Source organism: Mustela nivalis (assembly GCF_964662115.1).
Source record: "Mustela nivalis genome assembly, chromosome: 9".
NCBI classification, from domain to species: Eukaryota; Metazoa; Chordata; class Mammalia; order Carnivora; family Mustelidae; genus Mustela; species Mustela nivalis.
The window spans coordinates 64,441,792-64,468,294 of NC_139028.1; the positions used below are offsets into that span (position 1 = coordinate 64,441,792).

Here is a 26,503-nt window from a genome sequence, read left to right on the forward strand (position 1 = left end):
AGAAAGAATAGTGTAATAAATCTGTGCTTTAAATTCCAGCTCTACTGTTTGTCTGCTGAGTGACCATGGGCAAATTATTTCAGCTCGCTGAGCCTGTTTTCTCTGAGTCTTTGTATGATGAATAATTCAGATACTATGTACAAAGGCCTTATACCCAACAAATGTTAGCTTACCTCTTTTCATCTTGCTCTTCTGCCAGACTCCATTAAATCGCCTGGAAAATGGGGAAAATAATATCTCTTCTGCTTTCTTCAGGTTGTTAAGAATGAAATACATGGAAGGATTCAGCACAGGGTATGGCATGTAGTGAGTGCTGGTAAAGCTTGTTGGTCACAAGGGAGGCGGATCTAGAGGTGCACAGGTATGTGTGTGTATATATCTTGAGAGTGCTTACTGGTGTGATTTATGGAAATAGCTCAGGACAAGACGTCAGGGAATTGGGGCTCTTCCTGGTTCCACTCATTCTGACAGCATTCTGGACAGATCTCTTCTCTCTCTGACCTGAGGAGCTAAAGGCATACTAACTGTGAGGACTAAATGGGGATGGGCCCCCAGGAAAGGGAGGGTGTTGGAAAGACAACAGGATCCCATGGACAGACAAGAGAGCACTGAGAGCTGGAGGGTGGTAGAGGCTACCCATAGGGAGGGACCTTGAAGAAGGGGTAGTCAGGGAAATAAGGAGCAGGGTTCCAGGTGTGAAGAGTGGTTCAAACAACAGGGTGGAGACAGGGAAGACTTGTGGTTTTTCTGACATGGTCATTCTGTCTTTCTAGGAATGCTTCCTTGGTGGGGAACTCACATCCAGAAAGAGCAGATCCTTCCACACTGACATCTCTGATTATAGGGGAATTTTCCCTTATAGTCAACAAAAAAACCTCTAATTGGGGGTAAACAAACTGTTGAAATAGTGAAAATCAAGATGAAGATGGTAAAGGAGCTAGCAGTAAAAATGGAAGGAAGAGTGAATATAAACATTATTACAAAGAACATTGTACCGTCTTTTTCCCCCCAATCATTTTCAAGCTTTTTGTTTTACTTGGTCCAAACAAAACCCGTAGAGGTAGGCAAGGGAGCAGTTGTTACCACCAGAGAACTGAAGAAAGTGTCCTGGATCACACAGCAGGGAAGTGGTAGCCCCCACCCATGCAAGCTCCGCCAACCCTCCTCCCACCCCCCACCCCCACCACCCTGCTTCTTGCTTTTTTAGAGAGCTGGGAGCCAGCTACATGCAGGGGATGGGGTTAGTCAGGGAAACTCATTGGTGGTAGACCTGGATCACTAGAAGGTCAAAATGGCTGATAGAACCACAGGGGTCGGTGTCAGTGGGGAGTATATGAGCATGTCAATGTTATTAATAATACAGCTTAACACATTTGTACACTGTTGTGTTTTTTTAAAGCCTTCTTATACTAACATTATCTTCGTTGATATTCACAGAAGCAGGCAGAGGGCCAGAACAAGTAGTGACAGGGGTAGAGGGAGTAACAAGCCCCCTCTCCCACCCTAATTTCATCCCTTTCCCAAGGAAGGGCAGGTGAGCCAGTCTGTCCTACCTCTTCCTGCCCACTTCCCCCCACAGGGCCTAGAGGGTGTTGGGCCTGACCTAACCTAATTTTCCAGAGAGATTTCTTGGGACCAGGAAAGAGACTAGGAGCTTTGGCCTACAGGAGTCAGTAACAGTCATACACTTGCTGTCAGAGGGCTCTTCTGAGGCCGGAAGAGCAGCCATGTTTTGTGTGATCTCAGAAGATAGTCCCTGGAAAGAAATCCATTCATTTGGTTAATCTTAGTGAAACTTGTTCTGTGCCAGGCCCTGTGCTGCGTAGCAAGGATACAGCAGTGGATCAGACATGATCCCTGACTTCAAAGAGCTCTCAGTGACATACTGTTTCCATGCAGAATGATCAGTAAGGTAGAAGCAGAAGGGCCCGTGGGAACACAAATGGTGATACCAAACCTGGGATGGGAGGGAAACCAGGAAGGTTTCTTAGAGAAGCCTGAACCAAGTCTTTAAATATGACCAAGTGTTTGCTGGAAGACTAAGGTGGGAGTGGGTTTGGAGGGAGAAGTTGGGGCTCATATGAAACTGAGTTCTGTCCTCGGTTTAGTGGGGGACCCCTTAGAACCATGAGCTCGGGGCTAGGCTCTGGGCGTAGTCAGTCAAGCCAGGGTGAGACCACCTGTTTCTGATATAGTGGAGGGGAATCTTCTCTTAGGGACTTGGAAGAGCTCACCATTAAGGTGTTTTTCTACTCAGAAAATCTATGATTGTGTCAAACCAAAGACAGGCACTATGCCAGAAAAGAGCAGGGGGTTCCCTGGGTCCCAGTTGGCCAGACTTCTGTCCTACCAACACCATTTTTACTGCTTTACATGATAAGACCCAAGCCAGCACTAGTACCAGCCAGGACCAGCCCATACCACCCCCCACATATACACCTTACTTTGCTGACCCAAGCCCTATTGACAGATCCCCCAGAATCTGAAGGAATTCAAGACAAATGGTTAAGAGGATGGAGTTAATAAAATTTGAAAAATTGAGGCCTGTCACTCCACTAAACTTTTTTCAATACCACTGACAGAAACATATTTCCCCAATGAGTGACCTTCCACAGCTGTAGCGGGCAGGCACAGCCGCAGCAGTGCTGCCAGGAAGTCATTCTGCTATTTATCAAATATTATAAGCTGGGACACACTAATCTGGCGCAGGGAGAGGAGAGGAGGGGTCCTGCTCTATACTGCCTGGGGTGCTCCAGGTGTTGGCCCCAGCCCCAGACAGCCAGTGGGAGGTGACGGATGGCCTGCGATTAGCACTCCCCACCTCCATTCGGCCCTCTCACTTACTCCCAGAGGCCTGACCCTCTAGACCAGCTGCTCGGCCCGGAGGGGCCCTGGGTAGGAGACAAGGGGAGGTCAGGCCAGGGCACGGGCCATCCTGATGCCCCCGGAGAGGGCAGACGGGTGACACCCAGTGTGGTTATTTATTGGAGTATAATGGTTTGTGGCCGTTGGTCGTGGAGGTGAAATCGATCAGTTGTAAAAGTCAGGTTCTATCAATTATTACAGCAATTAGTCAAGTCAGAGCAAGGGTGTGGGGGGCTGGGGGACTAATATTAGATGGACATTTTCCATGGTGCCCCCACTTCAGCCTTCCTAAAGTGGGAGCAGAAGTGCTGCCCTGAGGCTCCAGAACCTTGGAGAAACTGGCTGGCTTCCCCCTTCATAGTGGCTGGGTGGGGATTGACTGAGAGCCTCCTGAGCTAGAGATTGGCCCAGTACTGTTTTAAAAGCCATCCCTGTGCTCGCTGGCCCAGGTGCAGAGATGTCCTACCTGTCCCCATCCTATCGTTTATGAGAAGTGACATGACTCCTACTAGAAATTACTCAGTGGCCAGTGTTTATGGCACACATTTTTCATTCTGTAAGCAAATATAGATCACTGACAACACTTGTTTGACGCAGCAAATCTCATCCTCTGTTCTTTCTCCCACTGTCTTCCTCTCCCACTTTTCCTTCCTTGCCTCCCTCTCCTTCTCTTTCATTTCTCTTCTCCCCTTCGCTCCTCTTGTCTTTCCCTTCTATAGGTCTCTCCTTATAGATTCCTCCTTTCTCCAGCCCATATCTAGTGACTGAGTTCCCCTCAAGGCTACCTAAAATGGAGGCCTTTCCCCTGCTGAATTGTAGCTCGCTTTTGGCCCTAGCCATGACCTAGGAACTTGGGGGGAGGGGAGGATGCCATCTGCCAGTGGCCCTCAGCCTTGTGGACCCCTCAGTGTTGAGCACCAGGGGGATGCTGGGTTGGGCTGTTAAGGCTAGACTAGGTGAACAAGCACCTTAGTACTCCATTCCTTTCCGCCGCCCCTCCCCCCGCCCAGTACTGTCTATCTTTCCTTCAGCGCACACTGACATTCAGCCTGAGTTGTGGTTGTTCAGTCATCTCTCATCCCCATTAGCTTCTGGAAAGCTGGGATTGTGCCTTCATGCACACTGTAGGTAGCGTCTAATCGTAAAGACAGGAAGAGGAGTCTGCATAAGAGATAGCCACAGGGGTGTGAGGAAAATCTTAAAAAAAAAAAAAAAAGTTTTATAGAAATTAAAGGAAAATGGCCAAGATATCACTTGCTTCAAAGTGGTCAGGAAATAACAAAAGAGAAGACTATTCCTTGGCTTTGCCAGTCTCCCATCATCCTGCATCCAGAGCCCTTCAAATACAAAGCCCCCAGTCACCACCAGTAGAACTGAAAGAAGGAGGCTCCAATGGAGCCCCTAAGGACTTGGCTACTAATTAGGAAGAGCACAGACACCCTCCTTACAGGGAGGTACCACTTGGTCCTGTAAGTGGTGAAAAGCCGGGGAAGGGTATTTCAGCAGGGCTGTGTCAGAGCCGCCCCATGGGAGCGTGGAGAATTGGAATTGAGAACACCTGGCAATGAGTTGGACTCCTGGTCCAAGCAGATAATTAGCTTTGTGACCTTGGCCTAGTTGGTTCAATTTTCTGGGCCCCAGTTCTCATGTCTGTGGCATGGGGATTTTAATTTCTTCTCTCAGCTCTGGTTGCCAGGGTTAAGTGACACGGTGTACATGAAGTGCAGAGCTCAGTGTCCAGCACATAGTTTGTGCTCAGCAAATACCTGTAGCCCCTGTGACCACCACTCCTACTAGGTTTATAGCCAAGAGAGACTCAAAGACTTGTACGCATACGTTCAGAGCAGCGTTGTTCACAATAGCCTAAGGGAGAAACAACCCAAATGTCCATCAACTGATGCATGGTTAAGCAAAATGTGGCCTATCCACAGAATGGAGCTTTACACATCCATGAAAAGGAATGCTGCATTCCTGCTTTCATGTTGCAGCATGAATGACAGCTACTACAACATCAGTGAACCTTGAGAACATGCTGACTGAAAGAAGCCAGACGGAAAAGGCCATATATTGTATGTTTCCTTTTATATGAAATGTCAAGTATAGACAGATCTATAGAAACAGAAAGTAGACTAACGGTTGTTGGGTTTAGGGGGAATAGAGGTATCTGATAATGGTTATGGGGTTTCTTGTCAAGATTATGAAGATGATCTAGAATCAGTGGTATCTATGTATAATCAGTTGTATATATCTAGAGTGGTTGTACAACCCTGTAAGTATATTTAAAACCAGTGAATTTTATACTTTAAAAGGTTGAATTTTATGGTGTGTGAATTATATCTCAATAAAAAAGAACATAAATATTTCGAATTGCTGTTAGAAAATAGGATTATGTATAAAAGTATTAATTTTTCTCATTGATAAGTATCCTTGGCCTGGATCGTACTTCTTGCTCTCTGCCCCACCCCCTCTTCCTCCCACACCTGTTCCTCTGTAGTCCAGGCAGACAGCCACATGTAAATGCTTAATAAATGCTTATAATTGTTGAAAATTTATAGACCTTTAAGAAGTAGAGAGCTTCAGTAGGAGTAGTTTTATATCCTGGAACAGATGTTTCCACAGCGTAGGACTGAGAAATGCTGGGTTTTGTAGTCCATCAGCAAACCGTAGCTAGACACCTACCTTGAGCCAGACCGTGTGCTGATGTGCATTTGCCTGCATGTACAGTGCTCCCAACCAGCTCACTATATCCTTATGACAGGGGTGGAGTCTTAACCCTTCTTTACTTCTAGATAGTACTTCCTTAGCAAGAAAGAAGATCAAGGAAATGTTCTATTTAATACATAGTTCTTGAGCATCTGCTCTTTTCAAGGCACAGCTTTCTGTGGTTTGAGAGAAGTGCTTTGGGGGCCAGGCCAGATCTGATTCTTCTGTGTCTCAAGCCCCACACATTCAAGGTTTGCCAAACTGAATGGTATGGACAGTTTTTGAAGAGGAGAGTGAGGTGTTCAGACCTGGCCTTGGGAAGGAGATTCTAGCAATGTGGAGGTCAGGGGAGCCCTTCCTCCATATCTTCCAAGACATTGCACCAAGTAGTCCCAGTTTAAACAGGCTTGTCAGTTGCCTGTTTAAAAGAGAAAGAAGGTAGATAGATGGCCTGGGCAAGCCCTTTCTTTTTATCATACTTCAAGTTCTTTGTCCTCAAATCACAGCAACTAATGATTGGAAGAAACGCCTGCCTACACACACACATTCACCAACAGTTAGGCACTGACAAGGGCATCAAACCTCGAGGCTGCCATAACCAGCTTCCTAGTGATGCCTCCTCCCTTCCAGAAGACTCTACTAACTCTGGTAGACAGGAAATACCAAGGTAAAAGGGCATTAAAGGAGAGAGAGAGAGGAGCAGAGAGCAGGGAAAAAGGGGGCTGTTTCACTTTTTTTTTTATATTCTTTGCTTTAGAAAGGAACCCCTTTTATATTATTTTATTAATGAATATTCATCTATATGCAAATGACCCTAATCATACGGGCATTTTAATGACTGATGCGTTGGTGGTAGGATATATTAATCTATGTGTTTGGTATATTAGCATGTTCAGCTGTGTGTATTTGGGAGGGTAACTGTGTGTGTATTTGTGTACAACACACCTATGTGTACATATAACACATCTTTGTATACATGGTAGTATGGGTAATGTTTTTGCACATGAGTGCGTATATGTTTATGAACCCTGATACCCTGACCTCGGTGTTAGAACTAAGGACTGTCCTCTCAGAGTACCTTGACATGTTTTTCTCACCATTCTACAGTCTCTTAGGGTTTGTTGCTCCCTACTTCGAAGGAAATTCCTTCTCTGAAGTCAGGGCCCAGGTTACCTCTGAGAGAAGGCTGAGGCCTCACTGTGATCACTCATAGAGCCTTTGACTACTTCTCTTCCTGCCAGGAGCCAACCCTCTGCAGAGGAATGAAATGGGACACACACCCTTGGATTATGCCCGAGAAGGAGAGGTGATGAAGCTTCTGAGGACTTCCGAGGTGAAGGTAAGTCTCAAAAAAAGGAGAAGGCCTCTGGGCACTCCCTACTGCATTTAATCTTTCACTCATTAAATTGTGTCTGGCTCCATACCAAGCCACTTCTCCTTAGGGATTATTGTCTGTTTAAATACAAGTCCAGCCCCCAGTTTCATCAAGAATAAGTAGCTGCCCCTGTCATGACCAGGCAGAGGCCTGAGCCACTTCTGACTTCTGAGGACTAAGCTTCAGATTCAGTTTTTGGGGTAATGGGCCTTCTAGCTCCTTTTCATAGGGCCAGGGATAGTTAGACAAAATCTTTAGCCCAATACTATTACCTCACCTCACATATTCTATAACCTCAGCAGGCAATCCTTTCCCATCATCACTCCTTCCAGAACCATTCTCTGACCCTTCCCCTCCACACATACTCCAAAGAGCCTGGGACAGTCTGGACCAAAAAAATTGCTATCATAATTTGCTCTTCTCAACCAAACTTTTGAACTCCCTAAATGCCGGTTGCCTTCTGCTCTTCCAGCCACCAAGCTATCTCTCAGAAACTACTGGGCAGAATCCAAGAACTAGAATCACAAATCTCGGAGCTGTCAGGGACCTCAGAAATCATTAAGTCCAGTGGTGGGAAATCTTACCGAAGCCTAAGCAAATAAGTCAGAGGAAAATAAAGCTGTTCTGGTTGAAGGAGAGGTGGATCAGAGCCACACCTACCTGGCCTAGCCCTTCTCTCCTGGGCAGCCTCTATGGACGTTCTTCTGTGAGGCACATATTTTAAATACCTGAAGCCTAAATCAATGGACTCATTTTACTTCTGGGGAAACAGGGGCCTGGGGATGTGACATAGTTTGCCTTTGGTCCCAGAGTGCATTGGTGTCAAAACAGAAACTAATAGACTTGAATGCAAGGTCATGTAGTAGGTTCAATGGTAGAACTAGAACTGAAAGCCTTAGTTTCTTTGTTTGTTTGTTTTTTCTTTTTATGGTGAAAAATTTTAGATTTAGCAGCTGGACTCAGTTTAGATGATCCCAGTTTTGTTGGCAACATCCAAAGCATCATACTCAGGAGCCAGTTGAACATACGCCTTTTTTTCTCTGTTGGGCCTGATCAGAGTGTTGACCTTGGCCACATCATGTCTTAGAGCTTCTTCACAGCCTATTTGACCTGGTGGTTGGTGGCCTTGCAATCCACAGTTAACACAAGTGTGCTGTTGTCTTCTGTTTTCTTCATGGCTGATTCGATAGTCAGAGGGATCTTGATGATGGCACAGTGGTCAAGTTTGTTTCTCCTGGGGGTGCTCTTTGGAGGATATTTGGACTGCCTTCAGAGACCCATTGTCTTGGGCGGTGGGAATGTAGGTGACATGCAGATCTTCTTTTCTTTGTGACTGTGGATGCCTTTCAGCACTGCTTTCTTGGACTTAAAAGCTTCAGCTTTGGCTTTGGTTTTGTCTTTGGGAGGGACAGGGGCTTCCTTCTTCGCTTTCAGTGCCATCTTCATGAAAGAGCAGAAGACTTGATTTCTGACTCTCAGTCATGTGTTCTTTCCATCATTGTGGATTCTCTTTTGGCACAGTGGCTGAAGTGCCTTGAGATGATTTAGTGTGACAAGTCCCACCTGGTAGCAAATATTCTCTGTGTCTTGAGTAAGAGCACTTAGGTCACCGGACCAAGACAGACGGTTGTGATCCCAACTCTGCCACTCACTGACTTGGTGACGTGGGACTAGCATTTCCCTTCACCGAAGCTCAGTTTACCTCTGTGAAATGAAGACATTGCACAAAATGGTTTCTAAGGTTCCATTCAGTATATAATTATCTGTGTATTCATCAGAATAAACCAGATTATGTTGTAACAACCCAGAATTTCAGTGGTGTAGAATAATGAAAATTTATTTTTGGCTTCATGCAGCCTGTCCATGATGGGTCAGTGGTGGGGCCTGTGTTTGTCAGAGGCCCTCAGAGACCAGACTGGCATTACAGCCACAATCTGGGATGTTGCATGTCGCTGGCCAGAGGGAAAGGAATGCTCTGGAGGGTCTTGCATCTATAATTAAATACTTAGTCTAGAAATCAACCCTCTACTTCCACTCACAATCACAAGAGGCCAAGAAGAGTAACCCTCCCATGTTCCCAGAAGGGGGAGAACTGGAAATATTTGGCAACCAGCATGAGACATACAGTTTGTCTCCCTGGAATCCTGAGTAACTGTCTTGCAGTAGTTCCCTCCAGAGAAGGGGTGGGAGGGTAGGAAGGGAGATGGGTTTTCACAGCACATCCTGAGGAGTGCTTGGGACCAGCAAGAGTGAAAGTTCCTAGAGAGCAAGCACTTCTTCCTCTCTGTTCAAATTTTCCACCCCAAGGAGCAGCCCTAGAGGCCAGGTCAGTTTCCTCAGGTGTCTTAAGGAAATCCCTATAAATGTTTCAGATAACCTTAGGGACTGCAGTCCTGTCATCCCTCTCAGGCTCTTTCCATCATCATGGGTTGTCCCTGGACTTGGCCAAGAGAGTCTGTGGTGTGTTCAGTGGTATGACACAGAGCAGGCCTCTTAGTGCCGGCATAGGTGGAGGGGTTAGGGCTGCTAAGGGACCCTTAACTAAATTTGGCTGCCTTAGAAGTGGCTTAATGTTGGTCATGTTAGTACAAGGCTAGTGCCTTAGTGAATAATAGTGAATAATAGGTACTGTGCCAGGTGCTCTCCTGTATTTTTTCTAATCCTATAACAATCCTTGAAGCAGCTCCTACTGCCTCCATTTTACAGATGGGAAAACTGAAGTTGAGAGAAAGCAGATGACTTATAGGAAGCTATTGGATATGAATGAGAGGATTTCCTTCTATGACATTATATTTGCCTGTTCTGGACCTTATCTATCTATATATAAATGACCTCTTTTTTTTAACCTGATTAATATATACAGGAGTCTCAAATGGCAACCATATTTTATTTTGCTAAACCAAGAATTTATAAAAAATGTGACCCCTTAGGGTTTGGGAATGTAGATTCTCCAGGCAGAGGCGGCTCAACTCCCTATTATATTATGTGCCGGCCTATCAGACATTTGTATTTCCTACTTGACCCTGAAAGTGAATTATGATCCTAGTTCCATGGGGGAAGAGGGTTTCCACTTGATTTTCTTTCTTCTTCCTTCCTTCCTTCTTTCCTTCCTTCTTTCTTCCTTCCTTCCTTCCTTCCTTTCTTTCTTTTTAGTTACTTTTTTTTTTTTAGTAATCTCTGCACTCAGTGTGGGGGCTTGAACTCATGACTCTGAGATCAAGAGTTGCACACTCTTCTAACTGATCCAGCCAGGTGCTCAACTTAATACTATTTCTTGGGGTGCCTGGATGGCTCAGTGGGTTAAGCCTCTGCCTTTGGCTCAGGTCATGATCTCAGGGACCTGGGATCAAGCCCTCCATTGGGCTCTCTGCTCAGCGGGGAGCCTGCTTCCCCCTCTCTTTCTGGCTGCCTCTCTGCGTATTTGTGACCTCTCTCTTGTCAAATAAATAAATAAATAAATAAATAAAATCTTTTTAAAATATATTATTTCTTGATAATTTTCCCATTTTCAAGTTATCCATAAGCCTAACTTTTAATTTCATTCTGCCTTTTAAAATGTGTCACTTATCTAAGAATCTCTGTCACCTTAAGGGGCCTGAATGATTTTCTCCTTACTGCCAGGTTGCTCAGTTTCTCAGCATTCTCTGTGCAGAACCTTCCTTGGGCCTCCTAAGAAGATTCAGAGGTAGATGAAGCCTAGCCCCTGACCTCTGAGCTGGCCGTCTAGAAAAGGAGTATGGGGGAGAGGCAGGCTCTCTTATCTCTGATACCCACAGACTGACTTGTACATTAGAAGGGGCCTGCAGAGAGTTTGTGATCCAAGAAAGCATGGATCACATCCAGGCAGAATGAGCAGGGCAGGCTTCATAGAGAAGGTAGCTTGTGATCTCAGTTTGAAGGATTTTACTACATGGAGAGTTTAATACTTAGAGCTTAGACCATTTTCATGTTTTAACTAAGAGATGAAAGAGAGAGGTAGAAATATATCTCTGTGCACACGATGGCAGATAAAACAAAAATATGGGGAGCTATTCCATGATGAATATTCAGCTGAGGGGGACGTGCTGGTGCCAGCCTGCATCTCCACTCCCGGATCCTCATTCCACCGAGACTCACGAGGAATTTATTGCTCATTTTAATCACACCCAGAGAATGAATTGGCAGGAATATTAGGCAGATAGGCCTATCATATATATTTTATTTGCATATCCCAGTGACAGAATCACAAGCACATTTCCTATATCTGCATTTTTTTCATTTGCTTCAGGGGTAGCTGGGGATGCAGCGCTCCCCTGGGCCTGCATTCTGGGCTATAAGGCTGGGTGCTCCCATCAGAGCTGTGGAAAGCCCTCTAGGAGAGAAGGGGTGAGGTACACAGGAGGGTAAGGGGGTTCTCCTACTCCTGTCTTAGGGAGAAGTGATGCCCCTTCCCCATTTTGCCCAGCCTGCTCCCTACCACGTCTCAGTTGCCAACAGGTGCGCACCTAGCCCTGTGCTTGGCGCTACGGGGATGGCGATACCATCTGACCTTCACTGTAGGCTTACTGTGGGCCAGGCACAGACTTAGGTGCTTTATGGAGACAAGCTTTTGCTCTCTCTTTTGTTTATAACTTTTTGAAAACTTTTTGTTGAAATGTACTCTTATAAGGTTACATATCACAAGTATAGAGCTCACTGAATTTTCACAAATTAAATACATCTGATCAAGAAATAGACCATTCGGGGCACCTGGGTGGCTCAGTGGGTTGAGCCTCTGCCTTCGGCCCAGATCATGATCCCGGGGTCCTGGGATCGAGCCCTGAGTCGGGCTCTCTGCTCAGCGGGGAGCCTGCTTCCCTTCCTCTCTCTCTACCTGCCTCTCTGCCTACTTGTGATCTCTGTCTGTCAAATAAATAAATAAATAAATATAAAAGAAATAGACCATTCACTCAGAAACCCACCTTATACTTCTTCCAGTCACTACCCATCGCCCAAGGAGAAGCATTATCTTGATATATTTTATTTTTACATAATTTCACAAATAGTGCAGTGAATTCTGTAAACCCTTCACCCATATTACCTGTTAACATTTATCACATTTGTTTTATGATGTATATAAATATTATAGAGATATGCATAATTTTTTCTGAACTATTTAAAAGTAAGTTATATACATGATGCTCCTCTACCCCTAAATATTTGTGTTTCCTAAAAAAAACAAGGACATTTTCTAACCTTGGTACAGTCGTCAGAAGCAGAACATTAATATTGATATTAACTAATTTGTAGATGTTATTCACATTTTACCAGTTGTCCCAATGATTATCTTTACAAGAAAAGAGAATTCTGGGTTCCAAGTTGGATTTACTTTCATGCCTCTTTAGTAGTCTCCTTTAATCTAGAATGGTTCCTCAGTTTTTTCTTGTCTTTCATGACCTTGACATTTAATGAGTACAAGCAGGTTATTTTGTAAAGTGTCCCTCAATTTGGATTTGTCTAATGTTTCCTTATGATCAAATTCAGGTTATGCATTTCTGGTGTTTATTTTTAGTAAAATCATTAGGTAGCCTCATGCTAAAAGTAGGAATAAGAGATTTGTGTTTTAACTCTGATCTCCCTAAACAGACCCTAAACTCCCTGAGGCAGGGAACAGGTCTTTTCTGTTGCAAGGTGGCAAGTACAAAGTTCTGAAGCCAGACTGCAAGGGTTAGTATTCTGTCTCTGTTACTTGCTACTAGAGGAACTGTGTTTTAATTTATCTCATCTCTGTACAGAGGAGATACTCTGAACTTCTTAGGGCCATGAGGATTAGAACAGCTGCTCCCCATCAGGTGAGACTTCACAGTGGATGCTAAAACTAGTGGGTGGGAGTTTGAGGAGTAACGGGATTATTTACATAGGCTCAGCTCTTCATCCCTTAGGATACTTATTAATTACAAAATGGGGGAAACCTGGCACAGACCACCTTAACCAAGTGTTCAAAGTTAATGTCACCAGTTGTAGGATTATAAACATCCCATGCCACTGAGAACACAACTCATTTTCTTACTTGAGCCAGTCTTTGCCCCCTTTTAGCCTTCTCTCACCAGTCTTTGGATCAGCCTGGCTATTTGCATAGTGACATGATCCGATTTGAGTATTAAAACATCACTCTGGTAGCAAGGAGGATGGGGCTGCAAGAGAGGAGAGGAGAATGGAATCTGGGGTGCCGACATAACAGTCACCAAGTGTGATAGAACTGACACCTGCCCTGTTCCTGACTTCCTCTCCAGGGATGTGTGCTTTATGAGCTAGTTCAGGAGATTTTCAAGTCCCTTGGGTGCCACTCTCATCCACAGGCTTCTTTATTGGACCTCCTGGGCTGCTCTTACCATCATCCCCCCCACTCAGGGTTTCTTCCCATCATCCCCTGATCCCAGTCTCATCTATTGCCCCTTGTCCCTTTGGTGATCTCCCTACCCAGTCCTCTTGTCATTCTAGCTTCAACGCATGACAGAAGCCTGGTGATGTGAGTTGAGGTTAGAGTCAGGAGGATGTGGCATATCTGAGGGTATCTGAGAGCAGCCAGTAGGCTCTGTGGCCCTGACCTCCCATGAGAGGCAAATTGTAGCTTGGCCTTTCTTCTCTTCCCTCCTCCATTCCTACCACATTCCTACCCAGGGTCTCATTCTGCCTACTTACCACTCCCACCACTGCCTCAGCTGCCCTTTTGGTGAACACACTGCCAGGTTCATTGTCAGACCTGTTCCCTGAGGAATACTCAATAATAGGATTGCCTGACATACCCCTTCCCTCTCTAACCCTCCCCAAAGAACCACTCATCCCAACCACCCACCTCTGAGAGAGCCTAGCTAGGCTTCACCCCAGCCTCCCAGCCCTTTCCTGTAAATGCACTCACAGCCAGGAGGGGTGCCATATTAAATCAAGAATGATGGAAACCAGTGGCCACGATTATCCAGCCAAGATGCAGCATGGGGAGCTGGTTGCTGCCGGCTCCAGGTGAGGGCTTCTGAAGCTAATTGCATGTGGCTTTTATTAAGATGATCACTCCCCCACTCCTGTTCTCCTGGGTAGCTTCTTCCAAGTGCTTCTCAGCCCAGTACCCTCTGCTTCTACAGGTTGGGTCACCTGCCCTATCTTTTTCTCCTTGGAACCCTGTCAAAATAGGGCCTTGACTTAGTCTCTGTAGGCTTCCTCAAAAAGCCTCAAAAAGCCAGGAACAGTAGTAGCCTACATTTATGGAACCCTTACCAAGTGCCTTCTCCTATCTTTCTCTCCTCCCCCACATAGAATATATATACACCAAGTATTTTTCTTTCCTTGGTTCTTCCACTAGCTGGTTTTTCACAAACTAATTTTTCACAAGCCTGGGCTTCTAGCTAATGCCTTAAGAAGCAGTTCATTCAACACGTTTTTTAATAAAGATTTTTATTTATTTATTTGATGGACAGAGATCACAAGTAGGCAGAGAGGCAGGTAGAAAGAGAGGGGTAAGCAAGCTCCCTGCTGAGCAGAGAGCTGGATGTGGGGCTCGATCCCAGGACCCTGAGATCATGACCTGAGCTGAAGGCAGAGGCTTAACCCACTGAGCCACCCAAGTGCCCCTCAACACATTTTTTTAAAATACAGACTCTGTGCTGAGCACTAGGAAAAGACCATAAAGCAGGAAACTTTAACCTGGTTTGATTCCAGCATCCTATTCATTTTTAATCAAAAAGTCTGATCCATTTTCAGAAGTTTTTCTTAATAGATATTTAGGGTTCCAGGTTGGAAAGAATCAGGATGTGCCTAGATTTAGGCCACAGGTTGGGTCTTTCCCAGGACCATCTAGAAACCTCCTAAGAAACAAGCTAGGGATGCCTGAGTAGTTTGTTGGGCTTCCGACTCTTGATTTCAGTTCAGGTCAGGATCTCGAGGCCTCAGGATGGGGCTGGTTCATGCTCCATGCTCAGCAGGGAGTCTGCTTCCCCTCTCCCTCCACCCCTCTCCCTGCACATGGCTCCCCACCCCCACCTAGAATAAGAAAATAAATCTTTAAATTAAAAAAAAAAAAAGAAAGAAAGAAGAGGGCACCTGGGTGACTCAGTCAGTTAAGTGTCTGCCTTGAGCTCAGGTCATGATCCCAGGGTCTTGGGATCAAGTCTGGAATCGGGCTCCCTGCTCAACAAGAGAGTCTGCTTTTCCCTCCACCCTTGCCCCCTGCTCATGACACTTCTCTCTCTCTCTCAAATAAATAAATAAAATCTTAAAAAAGAAAAGAAAAGAAGGAAAAAGAAAGAACAGAAGAAACCAGGCAGTTCACAGTATAACCTTTCCCCCATATTCACCCCCATAGAAGTCAAGGACCATTTCTCCTTGGCCAAGAAAATAACAAGAATATTAAAACCACCTAAAATCATGACACCGAAGAGTTATAGAAGATAAAAATGTTTCCCTGGAGAAGACTTACGGAGACTACAATATCTATACCCAAACCAACAGAGTGGCAAGAAGTCGTGTTTGCCTGTGACAAAGGAAAAAGATATATTCTAAGAGGCCCTACAGATGAATGCATGGAAAGCACCCAGAGGCAGAATTCTCTACCACAGTAAGGAAAACTGACAGGCAGAGATGAGCTGCTTTGTGCAGTTGAGGTATCCCCAGAACCCAGTTTGTATGGAGATGGTACCCTCAGACCTAGGCTTCTTGAGGAAGGAGCCATTTCTGGGGCAATGGGAGCATCTAAGTGGACTAGGCTTCTAGATTCTACTTGAGCCAGAGCAGTTCTTCATTTCTGGAGCCCACACAGCATAAGATAGTTAAAAGGATTCCAGTGCCCCTACCTCATCCCCTAGAAAAGCACTGGGTTAGGTAGTTACCAACATGCAGTGAAGGAGAAGAGAAGTAACATTTACCAGAAGCCTGCCCAGGGCCAGTTACTGTGCTCTGCACTTGTGTCCCTCCACCAACACTCCTGCCTGTACATTTGCTCTATGCCAGAGTCTCTGCCACGTTCTTTGTGTAGATTATCTCACCTGATCCTCGCCAGCATTCCACCAGGACCCTGCAAGGTGGTGTGAGTTACTGTCTCCGTTTTAGACATGAGGAAACAAAAATTCTGGGAGGCTGGTTAACTTCCCCAAGGTCAGCTTGCCGGTGAGTGAAGAGGTGAGGTTTGAATTCCGATCTCTCCGGAGCAAAGCCGCCTATTTCTCCCATACAGCGTGTCCCGCTGTGAGCCAAAAGAGGAGCCAAGCTTCCGATAGGGACAGCTGTGAGGACTGAAGGAGACACTGTACGTGAAGTGCAGCGCCTGGCTCAGCAAGCTGTTCCACAGCCGGGACTTAACCTCATTCAGTTGGCAGCCAAGCCCTGTGCTATGTGACAGAGCCATGGAGCTGAGTAAGACGTGGCCGTTGTCACCGAGGATCTCATGGCTGATTAGGGAGAGACAAACAGGCAGTTAAACATGTACTCTGGAGGTGCCAGGCATGAAGCCTTACGCCAAACTATTTAAACAATGCAGTATTCAAGTTGAGATCACCAGGCCACTCAGAGGTTGGTGGGAACAGAGGAGACTTCTGTGGTGAGGGAGCAGTATGAGCAAAGGCACAGAGGCAGGAAGACTCTGAGACTGTCACTGAGGGCAGGTAAGGAAGCAGACCCAGTAAGCCCTCAGCAGCCAGCTCCCATTGCTTCAAGCTGCCTCCAAGCCGGCCAGGCCGCTAGCCAGTGCGGGACCAGGCGGTGTGTGTGTGCATCTCTCCATCAGAGCCTCCCAGCCCAGTGGACCCAAGTGCTGAGGGTGGGCAGGGAGGAGGAGGAGGCAGATATATGGCGGAGTCGTCAGAGCCAGGTGATGTATGTGGTGCCTGAGGGAGCTGCGCAGTGACACTCCGGATTCCAACCGGCAAGCGTCGCTCCACTGGGATTGGCGCCGAATTATTGCTCCATATGAAACCCAGGACTGATGGGAGCTTTCAGTTACAGACTGATAGCAACAGCCAAAATTGGATTGTTTGCTATTTATTTTTTTTAACTTCTGTCAAGGTCACTACCGTAACAGGAAAACACTGTCCAAGCAGCAGGTATTTTTCATCCACTCTGCCTGCAAGAGCAATCTGCAGCCACAACTTTTGTGACAGGGCCTTACCTTGGCAGCTCTCTTTCTAGAAAGCTGTCAGTGTTACGGGGTCTTAGGGGAAGGAGCCTCTTCAAGATCCAGATCTTTCTGTCCCACTCCAAGGCCTGCTTCCTTCCCCCATCTGCCTGGTTCCATGAGCACTTTCTGATCTGACCTGCATACTCACGCACCCTGCCTGGAGACAGTCCCGCATCTCCGGCCTAACCCAGTAGTCCAACTTCTTCAAGCCTCCAGTCACCCAGAAGCCTCCCCACAGTGTTCTAGGCTGTGTGTATCTTTCCCTTCTCTGGACTCCTGTGTCACCCAGGTTAGCTGTTAATTCTCTCCTCTTCTTACCTGTAACCAAATTTATTTTGGAGACACTCACCAGCTGCCTTTTACTGTGCCAGGACTTGAGCAGTGAGTAGAAGACAGTGCCTGCCCTCAGGCAACTCATAATCAACTTAGAGGACAGATGCACAAACATGAAACAAATTTGGTTTTTGTTTTTAAGCAAGCTCCACGCTAACATGGAGTCCAGTGTGGGGCTTGAACTCAGGACTCTGAGATTAGACCTGAGCTGAAGTCAAGACTCAAACATTTAACCGACTGAGCCGCTTAGGCGCCCCAACAAATTTGTTTTCAATAGTGGGAGGTTTTTATTTGTTTTTGTTTGTTTGTTTGTTTGTTTGTTTTTTAGTGATAGGTACAAGCTAGAAATAGGCATGCATACTTTGGAGGAAAATGGCTGATCCTGCCTAAGAAGTATTTGTGTACGAGCCCCTCCTCACCCCCCTGTCCAACTTAGAACTCCCTGAGGGCAGGCACTTTTTTTTTTTTTTTTTTTTGGTTCTCAACTTTCTTCTACGCTGACAGCAGATTTTGAAATTGCTGTCACCCAGTGTCTGCTCCAGCTTAATAACATGTTACAGGGTCACCGGACAAGGCTTTCCCTTTGGGTCACTGAGGGAAATCGCTGCAGCCCCGCCTCTGTTATAGGCTCTGGGGCTGATTTCTTTACAGTCTTCAAACATGCAGAGTCTTCCATTGGCCAGACTGTAACCACTTTGAGCTGAGTTACAGAATCCACTCCGGTGCAATGTTCAATCTGATGGTTCAGTTCTCTTCATGGTAAGTCAATGTCCTCTTGCGTGAAAGTTTCTGGATCTTCTCCCATCATGTTGGCTAAATGTCTCTTTCCTATGTTGAACTCTTCAATTTGCTTTTTAATAAAATCCACTGTGTAAGTTTCACGTCTTAAGGCTCCTCCTCCCTGCCCTAGCTCTCCTCTCTTTTCTTACAGTGTGATCACGCCCAGTCCTCCTTCCTTCTGCCTTTTCTAAAGTGGACCAACAAGCCAAGGGTTTGACACACACCAGACACTCAGCAGCAGCTAGAGCCCCCTAGGTCCCAGTCCTCCTCCTCCTCCCCAACCTACCATTTCCATCATGGCATAAACAGGGCCAGACACATGGCAATTGCCAACTAATTGTGTTTAATTGAAATGCAATATCATTGAAGTGGAGGGTGTTCATAGCTCTGGTTTAAAAGCCAAAAAGATTTTGGGGGCACCTGGCTGGCTTAGTTGGCAGAGTATGTGACTCTTGATCACGGGGTCATGAGTTCAAGCCCCACATTGGGCATAGAATTTAATGTTTAAAGAAAGAGAGAGTAAAAACCAAAAAGATTTTCAAGAGGGTAAGTGAAAGGAAAGAACCTCCGTTAAGCATTTACACTGCATGCCGGCTCATTGTGCATATCATCATATTTAATCCCTAGTTTACAAATGAGAAAACTGAGGGGCAGTAACTTGCTCCAAATAATTAGCACATCTTGTAAGTGATAAAGCTGGGATTCAAACCCAGGCCTTTTGTCAGACTCCAGAGTCAAGGGTTAATCTACTTGCAGTACTTTATTTTATTAGCAGGGTGAGCAAGGACTCTTGAGCCATGTCCACCTGAGGTGAGGACTCAGACAAGGGGACAGTGGGAAGGACTGAGGCAGCCTCCAGTGGCCAGGAGCCTGAGTGTGCATCCAGACCCCTGGAGCCCCAGACCTGTGTTCTTTGCCCCTGGGTTATAGCGTAGAATGAAACGATCCTGCCAGGCCCGGCACCCCTGAGTCAGCTTCCCTTTCTCCCCACAGTATCAGGAGAAGCAACGGAAGCGTGAGGCTGAGGAGCGGCGCCGCTTTCCCCTGGAGCAGCGGCTGAAGGAGCACATCATTGGCCAGGAGAGTGCCATCGCCACAGTGGGTGCTGGTGAGTAGCAGGGGGGCCAGCCAGCACCACAAAAGGGTGGGTGGCTTGTGGTCTGCAGTGAGGTGTATACTGTCACCATACTGTGCGGAGGGGGCTGTTACAACTTAACATTCATTGTACTTCCTGTGTGCCAGGCATTGGGTTAAGCTTGGCACATACATTTTCATTTAATCCTTACAGCAACCGCATGGTACCATATAAAACCCCCCCACTTTTTTTAAAGTTATTTATTTATTTACTTATTTATTTGGAAGAGAGAGCACGAGTTGGGGGCAGAGGGAGAGGGAGAAGCAGACTCCCCACTGAGCAGGGAGCCCAACATGGGGCTTGAGCCCAAGACTCTGAGATCATGACCTGAGTCAAAGGCAGACCAGCTGATCCACCCAGGTGCCCCAAATCCCCACATTGCAGAGGAGGAGGCTGAGATATAAAGCACTTATAATAATTGCTCAAGGCTGCTTCCTTGTGCTCTAACTCTGATCTTCATCTGGTCCACTGTCCCCAACACCCACTTTTCAGGTGGGCAGACTGAGACCCAGAGAACAGGAGCTTATCCATCACTTGTAATGTTGCAACTCAGCCAGAACTAGAACTTCTGTCATTTGTCTCCCAGCCTGGAATTCTGTCTCTCTTCAGTATAGTTTGTCAGCAGCTGACTTGATTTTAGGAAAAACACCCTGAACAAGTCTTTTTTTTTTTTTTTTTTTTTTTTAAGATTTTATTTATTTATTTGACAGACAGAGATCAGAAGTAGGCAGAGAGAGAGAGGAGGAGGAAGCAGGCTCTCCGCGGAGCAGACAGCCCGATGCGGGGCTCGGTCCCAGGACCTGGGGATCATGACCTGAGCCGAAGGCAGAGGCTTTAACCCACTGAGCCACCCAGGCGCCCCCACCCTGAACAAGTCTTAAGTGTCTTCTTCTCAACCCTAGAAGCTCTTATGCCCCACACTAGGAGCCAGATTGCTCTCTGGTATAACCCCTACTCTAATTGTCTTCCTGCCCATGCAGACCCCATTAGAAAGAATATAAAACTAGGGTGCTGCTCAAGGTGGTGGCCTCACCTCTAGTCTGTGACTCAGGTGCATGACTTTCTGAAGGTGACCTCCCATGAGGCAAGGGCAGAGTAACCTGTGTCCAGCTTAAACAAGATATCCCCAAGGCATTGTTTCTCAAATAATGGTCTCAGCAACATCAGTATCCTCTGGGACCTCATTGGAATTACAGATCTCAGGTCTCCTCCAAACCTGTGGAATCAGAAACTGTGGGATAGGGCCCAGTAGTCTGTGTTATAACAGGCCCTGCAGGTAATTGTGATGCTCAGCTTAAGTTTAAAAACCTCTGCCCTACAGTGTCTTGGTACCATTTGTGTTGCTTACCCCTTCTCTCCCAAGTTATTTGGTCCCACCAGATGCAGTCCGGTACTGCCAAAAACAGCACCTAATAGAGGCTCACTGATAAAAGAAGACATCAGGCTGTACTGTGGTGTTCCTCTGGGACATCCTGGAGCGGCATTTCAGCCCTAAGACACCAATTAGAGTAGTAATTGAAAAATGAAGGCAGCCACCCCTGCGACACAGCGAGCCCAGCCTGATCTCCATCCTCCTCAAACATCATTGAGACTCATGCAGTGGTCATGAACCCTTCATCAGGGGCCTGACCTCAGCAGCAGATAAAAGGAGCCCACAGACTAGAGCTGCCTCACCAGCTAGAGGTCAGAAGGCTGTCTGCAGCCACACATAGGAGCTGAGGAAAGCTTTTCTGAACACACAGGCGCCAGTACACTACCCAAACCACACCAGGCTACCCTTTTGTGTCTGAATACATCCACTCTCAGCCTCTGCCTTGCAGGTGGCAACCCCCTACTTCTTTGCCAAGGCTGTGGCTGAGGTGGAGGGAGAAGAGACCCTGGGAGCCCTTGGGGGTTGAAGAGAGGAGTTGCTCATGGGAGAGAGATTACCTGGGCAGAGAGCTCAGAAAGCATCTCCTGTTGGAGTTTCCTGTCCACAGGGGCTAGCACTGCCACTGCTATCGTAGTGTCTTCCCTCTGCTTCTTACACGGTCCTTTACCAGCAGGCTGTGTCTGTGACCTCCTGCCTCTCCCTGGCTCCTCAAGCCCGTAAGATGTAAAGCTCCCAGAAGTTGGAGGGAGCGGAGAGGAGGATGTTGAATGGAGAGCATTAGACCAAACTGGGTCCGATAGCAGCCCTGCCATTTATCAGCCATGCAACTCAGGCTACTCACTCGTGCTTTCTGAGCATCAGTTTCCTCAACTTTGAGCTGGGGAACCAAGTACACGACTGTCTCACAATACAGCACGTGCTCTTTCTAGTTTCTGTCCTCAGGATGTCTATCATCCAGGGTTGGGCATGTTCTTTAGATCAGGCCCACAGTTGTTTCCTTCACGCCAGGACTGATCCGTAGTCCCAGCCCCAGGCTGGCCTCTTCCTCTGATCCTACACTGACACCTAAAGTACCACCCACCTCGTCTCTCCTTGTCGTTGGCCCAGAGCAGGAGTGAATGATCCAGCTGCCCACCTCAGAGGAGCTGTCGGAATGTCTGCCCTGAGAGCTTCCCTCTACTCAGAGCTCCATTTTGTTACCCCAGCTCTGCCTCATATCAGGAAGGCCCTATGCCTTGTCCTGTATTAGGTAGGTTGACCCTGCTCTCTCAGGGACCCTAGAAAAGACAAACAGGTATTGGGGCCTGAGCTGTGCAGTTGGCATCTCTCCTCCATTTGTATGGTAGTAACTGTATGCCCACCAACTGAGAGGCCTGTGGCTGGTGATCACACTGAGGGTGATCAGGTAATATTCCCTTACCAGGTGAAGCATGAGGTACTCTCTGGGTCAGAATCTGTGGTGGGCAAGCAGCAGCCAGTGGCCCAACGTCTCCAGACTAAAGCAGGTGCAGGAGAGAGAGGCGGATCCACAGGGGTAGGCCGGGTCTCTATAGATCCTCTAGGCAGCATCAGCTATGTGCTAGGGACTGGCTGGGTGGAGTCTGGCACCCCAGGGGTACCATGAGGATGGGCAGCCAGAGAAGTGCCGCAGAATGAATTGATTTGATAAATGGCCATTTATTACCCACACGAATTGGCTGAAACCAATTTCGGTCACATCAACCCCTGGTAAGTGCTGGGATATTGATTTGTGCAAAGTAATACAGTGAATTTATCAGTGTGATCCCCAGCTGCAGGGCTTCTAGCAAGGCTGGCGCGCAGTTACCGCCTTACAAATGGAGGAGATAAAGTACCAACCCCTTAACTTAGGACCCAATGGCCTCTCTGGTCTTCTAGGGTCACTGGAGCCAAAGCAAGGCTAGCCTACATACCACAGGCCAGAGCCTCGGCACTGAAAGTGAGTCTCTCCTTTCCGAATCCAGAGTTACTCCTAGTCATGGGAGGGGGAGGATGCCTAGCCCATTGGGCCAACCTCCTGGGAGCTCAGAGCCTCTGTGCCCACCATTCTCCTCAGAAAAGCAACCAGCTGTCTCATTAGCACATGCAGGGCTAGACTCCACCCCCTTCTCTGACGGGCCCACCTCTCCTCTGTCTCAGTAAAGGCATTGCCATTCACTGGTCTCCTCAATAAAAACTTGGACAATTCCTTAGCTTCTCCCTCTCCCTCACCCCTTATAGCCCATCACATATTAGGTCCTAGCATTCTGCTTCTTAAATGGGTCTCAAATTTGGCCTCTCCCCTCCTTTCCTAATACCACTGCCCTTGCTCAGGACCTCAGAATCTCCCATTTGAACCATGTAGTGGCCTCCTCCCTGGTCTCCCTATCTCCTTTCCTTCCCCTGTAATCACACCTCCTCCTCAACTGGAGTGAGCTTTGTAAAATATGAAGATTGCCCCGTTCAAAATCTTTGAGTGGCTCTTGGTGCCATGGCCCATTATACAAGGCCCACTCCTGCTGCTGCCACCCCATCCCCCTTCCCTGAGCGAGTGTACACCTGGCCGCTACCACTGTGGACATGCTGTGTTGATTTGCTTGTGTTTGACGCTGCCCTGCCACCCTCTGCTTGGAATTCCAATTTTTCTGGTCCTTTCCCAACTGTACCCCTGCCCTGCCCATCTCCCACACTCTGGCTGGCTTTTACTTAACCTAACTCAGTCCAGGAGCAATAGATTGTAGACTCCCGAGAGCAGAGACCATGACCGAATCATTTTGTTTTTCCAGTTCCTGGCACAACACTCTGCTTGAAGTAGATGTGTAGTGCAGTTCTCTGGAGCAATTTGGTTGGGCCTCTTGTCCATCTCTTTGCTCTGAGGAAAGAGGAGCAGCTAGCTGTAAGCCTGCCCTCTAGTAGCTCACAAGCATACTAGGAGCACGAGTGTATTGAAATAGTTAATAACAGCTTGCACACTACTTGACCTTTGACCCTTGTGGATAGGCCATTCCCCAGTCCTACTCTGGGTTAGGCTGCCCACCTGGAAGCTTCCCTGACGCTCCCTCTAACCAGGGGCTTATCACCAACACCCATTGCACCTGCTCCCACTTGACTCTGAAGCCCATGAATTCCCTCAGGAAGCTCTGCCATCACAACTGATCTTCGTACCCAGCTCTGGCTGAATTCAGAATCTCAGCATCAGCCATGTGGCACACAGTGGGCTATCTTGTGCTTTGCTTCCCTTTTTGACCATCTAAAACTGTAATTGCCCAAGCCCTGCACCTTTCTGGGCCACCCCCCTTAGAGTCCTATTTCTGAGCTGAGAAATAAGTCCAGGCCATTCCTGAGTCATGGTGTGGTTGTGATTAATTTCGAAAACTGCGTGCAGTCCCATTCCACCTCATACCACTTCAGATGTTCTTGTTGTCCAGACCACCCTGGCCCTTCCCTGGCCTGTCGAGAAACTCAGGACCCAGGCCTTTTCCAGAAAGCCTTTCTTAGCCCTCCTCCAGGACACAGGGCCCATTCTTAGGGCTTTCCGTGGACACCTTTTATCACTGTACCTACCACAGGACATCTTTTTGAATGTCTCTCTCCAAAGGTCAGGAACTACCTTCTTTCAGCATTTCCCTGGGGTTAGGCACACAGGTCTGTAAATATTGCTGAACTCAAGTGCATGAAGCCTGAGCCCATCTTGACATTCAGCCTCTCTTCGACAGATTCTCATCCCAGCCTCTTTCTGGAAGGGTGGCACTCTTCCTTCCAGTGATTCCTACGAAGTGTGCACACACACACACACACACACACACCCCTGGGGTGGGGGTGTTCAGCAAAAGCTATTTGCATTTTTTATGTTAATCATGTTAACCACTCAGTAGCAATAGTAAGCCTTCAGAAACACTAATCCTTAGAGACTAAGAAGAGAACTCTTCTCTCATCCTCCCAACCTAAGGCCCCAGTCAGTACCCATTTTGCCAGCAAGCACTTCTTGAGCTGTGCTCCCTGAACCTACAAGCTATAGACAGGAGATTGCTAAAGATGTTCAGGTGACTCAGCCACAAGAATTCCTCTGAAGGACTGGTTCCCCTGAAGTGCCACAAGTATGGTACAGACATGTTCCAGGTTAGGTTAAAAAACACCTCCCACACTAGATCACTAGAACTTTTCAAGAAGGAGGAGTTGGCCATCGCAGATAGCCTCAGAACGTGGAGCTGGATGGAGGTAGCGGCCTGGGATGGGAGAAGGAAGAGGCAGGTGTCTCCTCTTGCTTTGGATTTGCATATGGTGGGTCTTTCTGTCTGGAATGTCCCATCATGCCCACACTGCCTGGCAGTACCCCCCCATCGTCCTGGCAAGGATGTCAGTCGGACACGAATGGCTCTTCCCACACCTCTCCCGGGGCTCCCATCCCATTTGGAAGCCACAGTTTGCACAGCAGCGCTCACTTAAATGGCACAGACCTTACATTAGCACAGCACCTGGCTCCGAAGGAGAAGGCTCCCTGGAGAGGGGTTAAGAAGAGAGAGGAAGCCTTCTTCACTATGGGTCATAGTGACCACTGGAAGCATTAAGAGACTCAGATCCAGGCCTCCCTTTTCTTCTCTGTAAAATGGAAATCGAAGTATTTGTTGTTTCCTCCTTGTGATCCCAGAAAAACCAACAATTAATTGATTCAGTCAGCGAGCATTATACCACCTCTGGGCTAGTCCCAAGGGTTCCTCAGGAAATGGAGCTCCTAGCACCTGCTGCCATAGATTACACACTATGGGCATGCCTGGGCACACCCTCCAGAACACAAAGGCACAGGTGGATGAAACCCCTTGCACTGCCCCTCACTGAGCCCTAGTCTTCTATGTAAAATGGAGCTAGTATCTACTGCTCAGGACTAGCACGAGGATGAAATAGATATCTGTCCCATACCACTACAGCTGCCACTGCTACTGGGACTACTGTGGTTTGTACTTTCCTGATTATCCTGCTTATGCAGAGTGCCTTCATAACCCTGGACTCATTTCATCTACATGTGTGTGGCTTGGTGTGTGTCTGACTATTCCTATTTTAAAACTAAAGAAACCAAGGCTCTACAGGAATCCATATTTTATTCAAAGCCACTCAGCTGGAAAGTGGCAGAGCCAGGACTCTACATTTGATCCTATAACTCCTACCCTGTCTACTGTAATACCCTGTAGGTGACATGGGCCAGAGAATAAAGACCCCAGGAGGTTTTGGTTTTGGTTTTGTTTTAAGATTTTATTCATTCAATTTGAGAGAGAGAGAGAGAGCAAAAGCCAGGGGGAGGGACAGACCCCCACTGAGCAGGGAATCCGACATGGGGCTCCATCCCAGGACCCTGAGATCAAGACCCAAGCCGAAGGCAGATGCTCAACCTACTGAGTAGATGCTCAACTCCCAGACCCTGGGAGTTAATGCAGTAGAGGTGGGGTCATGGAGTTAATCAAGAAGTTCGCTGCCTGTGAGTTTGAAGGTGGTCCCGTAGTGGTAGGCACAGCCAGGAGAAGGCATTCTCCTAAGGGGAAGAACATAGAAAGGAGGCACTGGTGCTGGCCCAGTCTGTGGAGGGGCAGCCAGGCCTGTGCAAGCTTGCAGAGATGGGACGGGCCAAGGAAGGGGCTGAGCTGCCTGCTCAGGAGACCCTGATACCATCTCAAACCCAGAGAGCTGTGGTCAGGAGACAGTTGGAGTACAGGGGCTCCTGAGGCCATGTATCTGTAGCCAGACTGGAAGGCTACAGAAAGACAAGTTTTCTGGCTGAGGCTCAGTTGTGAGGAGGTGCTGTGGCCAGGAAGGCTGACTCCTTTCTTGAAA

General features: G+C 47.3%; 1 protein-coding gene across 3 annotated transcripts in view; it reads left to right on the top strand.

The window, feature by feature from the left end:
• The window catches only part of CLPB (ClpB family mitochondrial disaggregase), a 142,212-nt gene that overhangs the window by 96,184 nt on the left and 19,525 nt on the right, over positions 1–26,503 (top strand). For all 3 annotated transcript variants that reach the window (XM_082749889.1, XM_082749890.1, XM_082749891.1), the window contains 2 exons: positions 6,810–6,907; positions 19,170–19,284. In XM_082749889.1, coding sequence (XP_082606015.1) covers positions 6,810–6,907; positions 19,170–19,284 — 213 coding nt within the window. The remainder of the gene's footprint in view (positions 1–6,809; positions 6,908–19,169; positions 19,285–26,503) is intronic.